At 44.1% G+C, this 14,459-nt stretch overlaps 1 protein-coding gene across 1 annotated transcript in view; it reads right to left on the reverse strand.

Moving 5' to 3' along the window:
* vat1 (vesicle amine transport 1) overlaps nucleotides 1–9,164 on the reverse strand; it is a 36,208-nt gene extending 27,044 nt beyond the window's left edge. Inside the window, exons 1-2 of the mRNA XM_084372524.1 lie at nucleotides 8,489–9,164; nucleotides 1,233–1,440 (exon numbers count right to left, since the gene is read on the reverse strand). Of these exons, the coding sequence (XP_084228650.1) occupies nucleotides 1,233–1,440; nucleotides 8,489–8,905 (625 nt within the window). The 5' untranslated portion in view covers nucleotides 8,906–9,164. The remainder of the gene's footprint in view (nucleotides 1–1,232; nucleotides 1,441–8,488) is intronic.
* Nucleotides 9,165–14,459: the final 5,295 nt, after the last annotated feature.

Here is a 14,459-nt window from a genome sequence, read left to right on the forward strand (position 1 = left end):
CCTCAGTAATGTGCTTTTACAATCCTGATGTCCGGACAGCTGGCGAGCCAAGACTGGCAGCCTGCCTCGAGAAACCAGAGACGCCGCCTCGACCAAACCAGCGGGGAAAAGTGTCTTACACCACACTTCCACTGCTGCATTCCTCCTCTTATAGCAAACATACTCGGCACAGAAAGCTTCTGGCAAGCTGTGAGTGACATCAGCTGGATGACATGGCGAACGCAAACATTTGGGATTCCTCTGTAGACCACCAGTCCCACAACAATGAATCTGCTAGCTGTCAGTCAGCTCTTGGGAAACTGCGCAGTTTAACAACAATCTCACACATCCATTCATTTTTGGTTTCATTGTATTAATGTTAAGGGACGCATCCACCTGGGCTAGAAGTCTCCCAGAGCACTCTGTCATTTTTTTGGCTTCCAGAGAGAAAACAGGCTCAGGTTTCATCATGTGCTCACTTTTTCTTATAGCCACCTACATTCAACAAACGCAGAGAGGTCCCTCGGCGCAGAAAGAGTGGGAACGAGAGGGAAAGTGAGAGCAGATAGCGAGAGGGAAACAGGGAGAGAACAAATTCTTTTGGCTAATGCACTCCCCTTCTCTCCAGCTGGCCTGATAGTGTAAACACAGCAAAATCAAATGCTCTCATGCTGGGTGCATCACACCCCAAAACAGGTGCTTTTACTCCCTCAGTCCCCTACTTTCTCCCACCCACTCACTCTGACCTCCGACCTCGCAGCGCAGGTGACAGGTGCTCCAGTGTAAGTGCAGTCCGAGAGGGTGCAAAAACACTGAGTCACGTCTCATTGCTAATGAACAGTGGGACTGTCTCCAGCAGCCATAACTCATATAGAAAAGAAATGCATGAACAGGAGGTGCAGAGAAGGAAACATTCAAGGGCGTTTCCTCGAGCTTTGCATCTTTGTGTTGAGCTTCTGCACAGAATTTCAAACGTGTTCTCTACAGATCGGCTCAAAAGGCTGCGAGTGTGACTGAATTTATTTGTGTAGCTGATAATTACAAAGCAGAGGCTGACACACACTGACGTGAAACTGATTAAATGTGGTTTTCATTCACAGGATTGCAAAATAAATACTTAAGTTATAATTAATTTAACCATCACTTTCATGGAGAGCGATGCATCCATTCTCACCCTTACGCTGACTTTAAATAAAAGGGTTCACGTGTACCCTGTGTGCATACATGCTGTGCATCCTTCTCTGTCTCCTTACCTGCTGCAGCGTGAATGAGGACGCTCTGGTTGGGCCGCAGGTTGCCGAAGTCAAACAGCATCATGTAGGCGGTGATGTAGTTCACGGGGAGGGCTGCCGCCTCCTCGAAGCTCATGCCCTCTGGGATGAGGAAGGTGTGGCTCGCCGGCACCACCGCCACCTCCTGCCACAGCCCGAAGCGGTTCACCACCATCACCTTGTCACCGACCTGGAACAGAAGGCAGAGGAGGACGTGGGCTGAGAAGGAGGTAAAGCAAAGGGCTCTCTGTCTGGACCTGTTTCCTGTTACTGAAATCAATCATGGCCCTTTGACCCCACAGGGCAACTTCTACAGTTGCTAGGGGGTAGCTGGAAAGAACAACTTAAAAGAGACATCATTAATCATGATTAAAAAAATGTGTCCACAGATTGACACAATTATACCACTTGAACACCAAGTTATGACTCAGAGTATAAGATCAGGTCTAGGTGGTAGTAATGTTTAATAAACGCAAACTTAAAGCAACAAAATGTAACTTCCTGGAGAAAGATGGTTGATTGTTGAGTCTCATCCTCAGATCATCAAATATTGAAAAATATTTATTTAAAATATATTTTAACCAGGCTGACCTAAACATCAAGACCCGGCAATTACAGCCACTTTTGTGTTACATATAGGTCAGTAATTGCCAGTTAAAACAAATTCATATGAGCACATCAAGCAGCAACCAATGAAGCCAACGAAGAAGTGCCAAAACTGCAGTTCCTTAAATGGCCACTAGAGGCAAGCTCAGCCTTTCACTATTAGTGACCACAGTGATTTGGTAAAGAATCACATTTCAAATGAAGTGTTTCTCAAACTGTCTGTTAGTTTGAGCGGCTCCAAAGCCTCATGAGTGTAATTGACTCAACTGAATCAACTCAGTCAACCATTATTATTTGAATTGGCTGTTTTGCCGTTTCGTGACTGTTTTTATGACACTGCCTGCCTCACATATGAATGTTGTTACTATGATTTATTTCAACAACGATCGGCGCAGTCGGTTTTCTTCTTATTAAGATGGCAGCAGACACAATGATGAGAGAGTAGGCGATGCTATTTTCTAAGACTGTCATCTAATTAGGCTGTAATTTGTAATATACTGTTGGAGTAGCCCAATTGATTTGGGGGATTTTGGTGTTCCATTAAGTTTGTATTTATTGGTTGTGTGGTTCTTTACAGCAGAAATATGTTGGTCTCTATAGCAAATTTTCCTGTTCATAACAACTATGTAAGGGGTGTAGTTTTATATAAGTCACTCATTTAAATTGTATCAAGGCTTAAAGTAATGCATAATTAAGGTTGTTGTTGCTTTGAGTGACAGCTAGCAGCTATTTCATGCCACATATTTGCGTTTTACAAGTATTGACAAGTCATGTCTCGGGGTCATTACAGCACAATGGGCAAATGACCCCTTTTTTAAAACTACAAAATTAAATTAAAGCTGAGTTCTGGTGTATTTCAATTGATTTATTACGTTCTTCAGCTTGGCAGTCCAATACCCCAGGAGGATTCACTGCTAGAGCCTGAAATGTTCTGGAGCGTCCCGCCATCTGCATCCTCACGCTTTCTTTAGCGCAGTGGGAGTGATGCGAGCCGTGCAGCGGGAATAGTAAGAGTAGTGGTTTATTGTTTTGCTTTAAACAATGGAGGACGTGCAAACATGCAGCCGCCTCGTCCACCAAACCTTGAAACGTTTGCTCTCCGAGTGTGCGAGCAAACAAGGAGAGCGATAAACCACAGCAGAGTCAGAGCGGTAACTGTATTGACTTTATGGAGGGAAATAATGAAGCAGCGGAGGAATCAGGGCAAAACAAGGAAGTGGCTCTTTTTTTTTTTCTTTTTGTGTTCCTGGTTAGATCTTCAGGATTGGTGCCAAAGTACGATAGCTTTTTCCGATTTGTAATGTAGTGGCTTGCACGGGTAAGCCGCTTGCATGTGGAGCTGTGGTTTGTTCTGTAATTCTTGAGCTTTTGACAGAGAGGGAAAGAAGAATGAAAAGCTAAAGGCTAAAGCTAAAGGTACTGCTAATGTGCTCGATGTGTGGCTTCAACAGATCTTCTATAGGGCATTTAATTTTATTTTCCTTTAAGTTTGACTATACTTGCTCGAATATGTGAGTCTCATTCAAGCAATGTCTATCTTTCAGAGCCCGGCTGTGAGGAAGCTACAGGCGCCATTCAACGTGCTGCACTCCACGATCACCGTCTCGTCATTTTCGGCTCCCGAACTATCCTTATCAGAGCAGGATCCTCCGATTCAAAACTGTCTCTTTCCAGGAGGACGAGCCGAGGTGTAAACGTACCCCCGGCGCCCTCGCCGACCAATCAGGAGAGCCCGCTCGAGGGACACAGGAAACAGAGACGACGGCAGCATTATAACTCTCTTCCTGTTTTCTTCCTCCCCCTTATCCACCCCCTCTCGACGCAACTCTCCCTCCCAACCCGTTTCCATTCTCCTCACTTTTTCTCTTCCCTTCTTTCTCTTTCACTTCCTGACTCCTTTTTCCTCTTAACAACTTTAGAACATCTTCCTTCCCCTTCTCCAGTGCCTTGTCTCTTCCTGTCTGCGTCTCGCTCTTGCCGCCTTCTTTGACGCTCTCTCCTTCCCCCCCCAGTTTCTTCATCCTCCTCTGTCTGTCTCGTTCTGTCCTCACCGTCCTCCTTCCCATATCCCCTCTTCCTCATCAGCGAGACAGGACAATGGGGCCCATCTTCTCCCCTGGCCTCTCTCCACTCATCAGAGTCCCTGCCAGATTCTTCCCCATGGCTGAGCATAAGACAAGCTCTCTCCTCCTGGGAACAAACCCTCTCCACCAGGGCCTCTCTAATGGTCTGGAGGGAGCCATGTGCCTCGCTGTCTATCCACTCCAATTAGAGAGATCTCCCTCTCTCTTTCTTTTCAAACTCGCATCTTCCTGTCTAAGGCCGAGTCATTTGGTTTATTTTTCAAACTATACTTTCACTTTTTCACCATGGGCTACTTCTCTTTCGTTCCCTTTGTTGGCCGAGCCGATCCGCTCCCTCCCATCTCCATCTGAGGTCTTTCTTCCCCCACGTTTCATGAGTCTTCAACTCATCAACCTCGCTGGTTTAATTGGGGGAACAGTGTGGCACAAATCGATACACTCTGTTACAGGAAACACACACAAATATGACTCATGCATCGCCTTCAAAATGCATCTGCAGCTATTCTTCAGCGCCCACGTTAAGCATGTGAGTTACTGTCAGTCGCGCAGGATCTGGGTAGGAACACTCAAGGCCGAGCGAAGGAGCCTTGTGACAGTTCTGTTACAACATCTTCACACTGTGACACACAGACACACACACACACACACTTCTCGTATTTCCTCTCTCAGCCCTCATGCCACCGCTGCATCAAACGTGGTCACAGTCGGGGTCAAGAGTGCGGGGCCGCGAACAAAGACACTTCCAGTTAGCTGTATGTGAATGGACCTAATCAGATGGTGATTCAATTTGGGGGTATGCGGGGCCTCCGAGTCAGCTGCTTCGTGGCTTTGGGCTTCGATGAGCTCAGCAAAAAATTATCAGAGAAGGACATTTCTGTTCGTGAGTCAGATTGAGGCAAAAAAATGAAGGTTAACACCCACATGCCCAGCATGGCTCCTGAAAATGTGATTAAAAGGTAACCTAATATCTCCCTGGTGTCAGCGTAGGTGTTATTGCGCTATAACACGGTTTGTGTGATGTTAGGATAGAGGCCACGCCCTGCTCACATACAGCCAGATCAGTGACAGGAGGGTCTGCTTTTTGCACTTGACTGCACATCTGATTATGCAAATCAGGATATCATGCCAACAAAATACAATGATTCTTTCTCTTTTCTCTGCAGCTCCATTAATATCAGAGGCCTTGACGCAACTTGAAACAATCTCAGACATTTCCAGCATTTATCAGGAAACGCCACGCTGAGGAGAAAGATGCAAAAAAAAACAAAAAAAAGAGGTTTTCTTTTTTAAACCGGCAGCTTGAGGGAAACTGTCAACAGGTCATGTACTGTAGAGTATGAAAGGAGGCTCTAAATGTTGTGATCAATGAAAAAGGACATTTAGGATGAAAGAGCAGGATAGGGAGGCAGATAGATGTCCTGAAAAGAAAGAAGAGAAGATGGGAGGGATTCACCGACAGTATGATCGACAGAGGAAGGATCAAGCGATTATATAAAAGAGGGAGAGATAGACAGAAGGAGGGAAAGAGCGATGGAGGAAATACCAGAATGACAATGCGGGCCAGAGGGAGGTAATTGAGAACATATGGGTCAGAGCCTACCAAAACTCACCCAGGGAGAGCATGAAAAATACAAAAAAAAAAGGAGGCCAGGAGAAAAAAAGTGCTGATGTTTGGTGTCGGGGGAGCTCGTGATTTGCGATATTTCCCCTCTCCCCTCGCTTACTCACTGTTACACTTTTCCCTGCACTCCCTCTGAGGTCATTTCGGGTGAGGGCACTGTAGTCTTACTTCATTCTGCTCCATTGTCCCCTCAAGGGGAACTTATTGAGATGCAATGCGAGGCATGCAGTGGTGGGTAATAAATACATATAAAAACAGAAGAGCAGGCAGGCTGCAAAACAATAAACAAGCCAAAAACAGAGAGGCTGGAAGGCAGAAATGGTGCAAGTGCTGCATTTATCTGCTTTGCAAAAGGCGTAAACAATAAGGCAAGAGGCTGGGAGGCATTTTAATGACATTATATCGAGGGATGCAATGAGTTTTGATTCCAAAACGATATTTTTCTCAACACCTTTGGCTGCAACTAACGATTGTTTTCATTACTGATTAATCTGTTGTTGATTTTATCGATTAATCAATTGGTTGTTTAGTCCATAAATGTTAAAAAATGTCGATTAAAGCCCAAGATGACGTCCTCAAATGTTTTATTTTGTCAACAACCCAAAGATATTTACTTTACTTGTAGAGAGCAGTAAAGAAACTTCACAGAAATATTCACATTTAAGAAGCTGTAATCCAAGACTTTTGACATTTTTGTTGGTGAGTGTTTCAATCCTTGACAGCTTGTTAATAAATCAAATAATTGTTGCAGCTCTAATTTAATAAAAACATGTTTTTCTCCAAAACCTCCTCTTCTGTCTGTGTCACTCACGTCAGATTTAATAAAGTTCGGCACTACATGGAAATGTCCGAAAGCTTAAATAAAAATCAATCACACTCGAGTTAACTGCTGATGTTTATGCTCCATTATCTAATTAAATGGCTTGAATGTGTGCATAGCCTTGTGTACATTGTCTGGGGAGCAAACTATCAGACACACCCATTATAGTATGTCTTTGTGTGCATGTGTGTGTGTGTGTGTGTGTGTGTGTGTGGGAGACAGTCAGAGCAGCAGTGAGTGATGAGCCTCCCAAAAAAAATGATGTGCCATCAGGGTCAGCACATTCCCTCTGAGTTAGCTGCCAAAAGATCTCAGAGATCTCCATCCATTAGGAAGATTGGCTCTTAATTCTATAACCTGAGGGCTGCGAGGGGATGTGGGAGTGTGAGGCCTTGATGACAAGCTGTGTGTGCATGTGCATGTGTTTGTGTGTGTGACCTTTAAATCCAATCTACATTACTGACAATGTGGAAAGAAGCTATAAAGTATTTTAGAAACACGAGGAGGCTGATGTCTGGCTGACCCATCACCGCTCGTTTCGCTCCCCATCCATCTGGGCTGAGACCTGACAGACATATGTGCCACTCCCAGCCAGATGCGCTGCTGCTGCACAGGCTTCACACGTGTGATCAGTGACAGATATTAACCGTCTGACAGTGAGGAGCGTGTGCTCTTACAACAAATAGCGTGAGTCACGGCTGGCTGGTGTGAAGCGTTTTTTGGTTTTGTAGTTTTAATTGCTTCACAAAGGCGTCAGCGTGGTGGTGTCTTGAAGCCAGGAGACACAGAGACACACAGGCCTGTGACTCATCGTGCAATGTTAGAAAGCGACCAATAACTCTCTTTTAATTCCCCGTGGCTGCAAATTAAAGATGTTTTTATTGTGAGAGGGGGTTTGAACTTTAATCCTGATGTATTGATGACTGTAAATTTGTGCGCGCTGACAAAGAGGGCGAGTGATCCCATTCCTCACATCGTGCTGTCTGACGCGTCGCGCCTCGCCCTTTCTCTCCGCTCGGTGAGTCTGTGCGCCACCGTCGCTCCCGGTAACAAAAGGCGTCGGTGACTCCGGTCCACCGCCACCGGAGTCAAGTCAGCCGTATTAATAACTGTGGCTTCTGGCCAAACTCTACAAAATAAAGTGCCTTATTCGTTAACATTTTGCAAGCAAAGCAGTGGAAGGAGTGGTGAGCCAATGTGGCTTTTTTTTTTTTTTTTTTTGCAGTTGCATTTACAGGCCGGTGTCGCCTACACACGCATTTTACACCCGTTTTACGCACTCATCTTTCCTTTGTAATTGTTGGTCTCTGTGGTTTTTTCACAAAACTCTCTGCCAAAGCTTTAATTTTGAAGGCACAACACTCTGATTTCCGGTCTCATCCTGCCTCTCCTCTGTTTGGCTTGACGCAGCTCTCCGCGCCTTGGCACACATCAAAGCGCAGAGCAGCGTAGGTGCTGCCTGTAAAAGGGTGGATTGGAAAGCATCCCGCGGATTTACATGCGTTTATTTTGACTTTTAGACTTACGACACAAAAGCATGCCGCCTATTTCAGCTGTAAGTCCCTCTGCAGAGCAGGAGCAGCAACTGGTTTGGACTTGGAATTGCTCAATCTGAGTGCGCACAGTGAGGCAGCGCGATTAGAAAAGCGGGGAGACAAGAGGGGCGACGCCTGCTGCTGCTGCTGCTGCTGCTGCTGGCTTCACTGTACTCAACTCGTGTCATTTACACACTTTTTGCCTCTTCTACAAAGATGAAACACAACATGAGCACACTAACAGGCTTTTTAAGTGTTGTCTCCTTATTACGCACGAGTGGATGAATGGATGACAGCTCAAATATACATAAACTACACGCCCAAATCTATAATAAACCGACCAATGTGTTAATTTTCTGACTCTGAAGCTATGAACATTAAATGAATGAAGTGATAAAAGTGTTCATTCAGTGTGCAGCGCTTTCTGAGCTCCCTGAGCAGCCAGCACAGCCTGACACGCCCATATCCAGATGTAGCTTCAGCACCAAAAAACAGCCAAATATTCATCACTTGAACAATAAAACACACTCGCAGTAAAATGAGACTTCAAGCTGAGAGACATGTGTGCTTACTTTTCTGTCTGTCACTTCTTCCCCCACAGCCTCCACCACCCCGGAGCACTCCATTCCCGGGGTGACCGGCGGGGACGGCAGCCGGTCGTACAGCCCCTGCCGAGCCATCAGGTCTGCGAAGTTCAGCCCGCAAGCCTTGACCCGCACCAGGAGCTCGCCAGCCTTGAGCGCCGGCTTGCCCTTCTTCACCTGCAGCTTCACTTTATCATAGCCGCCGTAGCCGGTGAGCACCAGGGCGCGGTAGGTGAACGTCTCCTCCTCGGGGACCTTCTCGGTGGTCGCCGCTGCGTCGGCGGTGGCGGCAGCCGGAGGGGACTCCGTCTTGGGCGGCTCAGCTTTGGGCTCCTCGGCGGGTTTGGTCTCCTGCTTCTGGTCCACGGCGTTTTGCTGCTGGGCAGGTGCGTCTTCTCCAGACATTGTGCAGGGAGCTGTGAGACAGTGATGAGTCTAGAAAATGAAGATGCTTTTTTTCCTTCTCACTTGTTGTGCTTTTGTAGCCGTGGACGGGCTTGTTGGTTGTTGTTTTTTTTTGCTTGCTTTGCAAATAAAAGAAAATGCAAGAGTCAGAGCTTCTTTTTCAGCAAGGCTTGGATGGAGACACAAACCCCGACAGAGTGGGCTGCTGCTCAGTGGCCAGTGGCTGTCAACGCCGCGCTCTGACAGAGAGTGTGAGTGGGACGAGACAGAGGCAGGCTGGAAAACACGGAGAGCTGATAAAACCCAGGGATTGGCTTGTGTGATTGGATGGGTTCGGCTGTTAGGGAAGGGCTATAAGATAAGCCTATATTGCATCAAGCAGAGGGGTGATTTGCAAAAACGTTCATTATTGCTAAAAGGCAAATAAAGCTGGAGCCAAGCAGCGAAAATCCGTTGATTACTGCAAATCTACACACACACATACTCAAGTTAAAGGTGCAGTATGTAAAAATTTTAGGTGGCAACATTCAAAAATGATTAACAGTGTGAAGCAATAACTGTTATGATGTCTATGGCCCAGTCCACACGTACACAGGTATTTTAAAAAACACTTATTTCCTCCTGCGGTTTCAAAAAAATTCCTGTCCACACCGATGGTATTTTTTTAAAAAACTGTCCACATGAAAATGCAAACGCAGGCTGTCAAGTGATGCCTTACCGGAAAAGGCACAACAACAACATTAACAACGCCGCCTCGCAGGGGAGGATCATATGTGTGGACCGACACTGAAGTGGTGTTGCTCCTCAGCGTCACACTCGAATATATTGTGAACAAAATCAAAGAAAATGTGGACTGGGTGTCTTGCTAATCAAAGTACGGCGATATCCGAGCTCTTTTCCTGGAGCAGAACCGTTCTGAGACGTCCCGGAACAAAAGGAACCAAAGGAGACAAGCCAAAAAAACCTGATTTTCCCGTCTACACACAAACACTGAAAACGACAGGAGTTTTCCAAAAGCTTCGTCTTGAGTGACCTGAAACGCTGTTTACGTGTGTACAGAAGGCAAAACTGCATTTTTAAAAAAGCTTTGTTTTAAGAAACACCCGTGAACGTGTCTACAGGTCCTATGTATTGTTGCAGAGATATCTACTGAAGATAGCATGCTAACCAGCTAGCCCCCATCATGGTCCACAGCTCCTGTGTTAGCAGTGGAAACACAAGCACTCTAATGAACCGCCAGCTGCACGGCTAACTAAGCTAACTCCCTAATAACAGCAACAGTTAGCAGCAGTTAGCGGTTACTCTGTGACATGCTACTCCTCATTGGTTCCACAGGTGGCCTGTTCTTACATATTGCCAGTGTTGGATAAGATTACTTTTAAAAGTAACTCATTATGTTACAAGATTACTGCCATTAAAAAGTAACTTGTTACATTACTGTGGTATCTACTGAGAAAAGTAACGAGTTAGAGTACATAAGGGTTACCTAAAATTACAGTTTGCAACTCGTTGCGCATGTTATAATGTCCAGACGGCGTGAAGCCAACGGTACTTTTGCCTTTGAATGTATTGACTCTACCGTCATTTTGTAGTTCTTCTTTACGGCTGCATCAAAGCGTGTTTACAGGTCTTGAGGAGTACTACTGCACATGTGAAAACAGTAGTATAAAGCCTTTTATGGCTCCGGAGGAAGCTGCATTTAATCTGATAAATGCCTCCAGTGATTTCACTCAGTAGAGCGTTGCATTGTGGGTAATGTAGGCACCGGGTTTTGCACAGAAAGAAGACTGCGTGGAATAAAAAAAGGGATATATCTGGTTCTGCTGGACTGATTTCAGGCAGTTGTTTTTAAACTGTTGATAATGAGTCCGACAGTTTTACAGGACAGCTTTTCCTGCTGCCTACATTACCCACAATGCAACTTAGCTGCTGCATGACATCACTGGAGGCAATTTATCAATTTGCATGCAGCTTCTTCTCGAGCATCAAAAGGTTTTATACTACTTTTTTTCATACATGTAGTGTACATGTAGTACCTCTAAAACACTGGTGGACAGTGAAAGTGCCCTGTTGGATGCCCCTATGGTACATATGACATAATTAAGTGCCCTCCAGGCTGCCCCAATGGTAAATATGACAAAATAAAGTGCCCTCTAGAATGCCCTTCGAGTGAAGAAAACGTGATAAAGTGCCCTTTAGGGTGGACAAAATGTGGCCAAGTGCCATCTCTTCACCATAAATATATTACGACTTTATATCCTCACATACATGTGGTGCCCTTTTTAATTTTTTCGCCCTTGCCCCTTAAACACCTTGCGTCCGCCACTGCCTGTAAACACACTTTAATATGTTAAATTAGTATATTTTAATGATAGTAGAGGGACAAAATAAGTCAATCTAAACTCATCATTGTGTATTAATTTTTCATTGTTGAGCTGTCAAAGACAAATCAGAATCAGAGTAGAAAGCACTTCTGCTCCTCAGATGAGATGGAATAAAAGACAGAATTAACAAATGTGTTCATTAAGCACGCTTTTGCTTATTTCTGGCTGTTTACTGCTGCTTGTTGAGCAGCGCTGGAACAGTAGGAGCCAGAGGAAATGTCTGTTTATGCAGCCTATTCTACAGTAGGATTTGCAGGAACTTTGGGCCTGCGTATGGCTCATTGTTGTAACTTCCCCGCACAGGCAGCTCCAAAAAATATGAGTTTGTGTTGAGGTCACGCCAGTTTTTGATTAAACGATAGAACCTGTTTTGTATTATTCAGCTGTTGCAGCCCTAAGGCAGGCTGACCTCTCCATCAAAAGCTAGTACACATGGGACAGGGAGCATTTTGGAGAATGTCGTGGTGGCTCGACTGACAGAAAACGTTTGTGGTCATAGATGGGACTGCCCCTTATATTTGTCACACAAAGAAACCAGACTCTATTCACATTTTCCACCTCTTCAGAGCTGAGAGACCAGTGACCACAGGAGGAGTGGTGAGACACCTTGTGGCTGTAAAGTGCCACTCAGAGCTCCTGAGGCCAAAGTCAGCAATGTCCCAATCAATATCCCACAGGGGCTTAATGATATAGGATGCAGGTGTTATTGATCTGCCACTTTGACACAGGCGAAATGTTACAAGGCAGGTTGTCTGTTCTCCCTCACCCACCACACTGAGCCACTCTGAATATACCTCAGTCTGCTGCGGGTGCTCGCAGAGTGGCTCTCCTCATTAGTTCTGGCGGGAGAAGCAGCTCCCAGTATGGTAATGCACCAGTCAGGAAAATGACTTGGACTGCAGGTTGGAGTCTGAAAAAAGGATTTTAGAAGGGAAGCGTAATGCAAAAGCTTTCTTTATGTTTTTCACTTTGAAGCCAAGAGGAATATTTCAGAACATGTTCCAGCAGATAAAGAGTTTGGAAGTGTTTCCATCACAGGACATGGCTGTGGTTAAAGGGACACAGGAATAGGACGCAGGAACAGAGAAGTGCTGCCTTGGACACCTGGTGTAGTTTAGAGACTTCCTCTATTGTCTAAGTAGGTTACCGAACGCACGGTGTTGCTCAGCGGTGTAATTTGGCCTGGATAAAGTACTGTGTCACCACTCTGCCAGGCAAATAGACTGAGTCTGCAGGGAGGCTGGGTGGGCTCTGAATGTGTGTCTCTGAACTACAAACACACAGACATTTTCACTTCCATTAAAACCGGGCAAATACCGGGATTTATCACAGATCTAGAAAAATGAGTTATGGCAAATTATGCAAATCCTACGCGTGCTGTCTGATGGAATTATGACTGCAGATTTAGGATATATCAATACCTTCACGTTCACTGGTTATGGTGACTCACCTGCTCATTACTGGAAGTATTAAGGTGCATTAATGTATTTTTCCATCTATTCAATGCAGTTAACTTACATACATACACACAGGTACATGATATTCTTTCATGCATTATTACAGCGTCCTTGAGCAAGATGCTGAATCACTGCTGCTGCTTTGCTAAACCAGTGGTCTGCAGCACTTTTGGCTTGTGATCCCTATTAATGTATATTTGTGTCCGTCTAATGTTTACAGATTCTGAAAAGTTCAAAGTAATCGTGTTGTTTCATGTGAATAGATTATACATTATATATTATATATATATTATATATTATAGGCTCTAAGAGGTAAAACAGTCCTGTATTAAGGCTTAAAAGCAAAAACTGGCTAAAATATTTTTGCAGAAATTTGATTTTGTACACAATCATGTTGGTACTATTGCATTAAACCTCTGCTCAGACTTCCTGATGCAGGGAAAGAAACCTTAGTGAAAAGTATTCCAGTGTTTAGTAAAATTATAATAAGGTGTAAAAGTACTGTATTATCAGAAAAATGCACTTCAAGTAATAAAAGCAAAAGTCCTCATGAGGAAGAGTTGACCTGGTCTGTATTGTGTTTTAATCTACACTGATTTGCTACTACTGATATACATAATATACATATAGTGAAGTAGTACAATACTACTACCGTATAAAGTATATGAAAATACTTATACAGCATAGAGGCAGTGTTGTAAAAAGTACCCCAAAGTCATACTTGAGTAAAAGTAAAGATATTGTGTTAAAATATTACTTTGGTAAAAGTCAAAGTCACCAATACCAGCAGTACTTGAGTAAAAGTCTTAAAAGTATCTGGAATTATAATGTACTTAAGTATCAACACTGTGGGTATTTGGTTTTTGATATACCGGATTTGATATTCAGCATTTTTCTCATTGTCAATAAATACATTTACATTTAAAAAATGTGCTTCACTGGCTCTGATGCATCATGCAATCTGCAAAGTAACTAGTAACTAAAGTTATCAAGTAAATGTAGTGGAGTAAAAAGTGTTGAATTGTAATGCTGAGTTTGGAAGAACTTCCACAGTCATCTATAGGGCCAATTAAATTCCTCCTGGCAAGTTTACAGAAGCTGAGAGCTGCAAAGCCAGGAGTCACTGCATCCTGGCTCGCTCCCAGTTCAACCTTTGGCCATTTATTTATTTTATTTTATTTAATTTCTTTCATTTACCCTCCTGCTGAGTGATCTGGTGCTAACATCTCTTCTCTGTTCATGCATGGCTGTAACGTGTTTATTGGTCGAGTAGCACATCCATCAAAGTATCTCTGAGCACAAAGCTCTTTTAGTATTCAGGCAGTGAGAAGGCAGAACGCTACACCCACCTGCTGGCAGATGCAGCAGACTGTGCTGAACAGTCAGCATGACAGTGAGTGTAATCGACCCGTCACTAATGAACCAAGTATTTATGCATTTGTGTACACATGAATGCTTTTTGTAAACATGTGACGTAAATATCTACAGTATGAGGTGTAGGCAGTAGATGTTCTTAAAGGCATTAAGTGTAATCAATTTAATAAGTGAAATGGGAAACAAAATGATGAGCTCAAGCAATCCACTTATGAAAAGATGATACATTGTTTTTGACTGTCTTGCTTGTGCTGTTACTTGTCTAATTAATATTTGCCTTAATATCAATAATGTATCAAAAGCTTTTGATACCGACTGTATTGCAAAACTTTTTTCTTC

The sequence above is a fragment of the Pagrus pagrus genome, assembly GCF_965226575.1.
Source record: "Pagrus pagrus genome assembly, chromosome: 13".
In the NCBI taxonomy this organism is placed as follows: Eukaryota; Metazoa; Chordata; class Actinopteri; order Spariformes; family Sparidae; genus Pagrus; species Pagrus pagrus.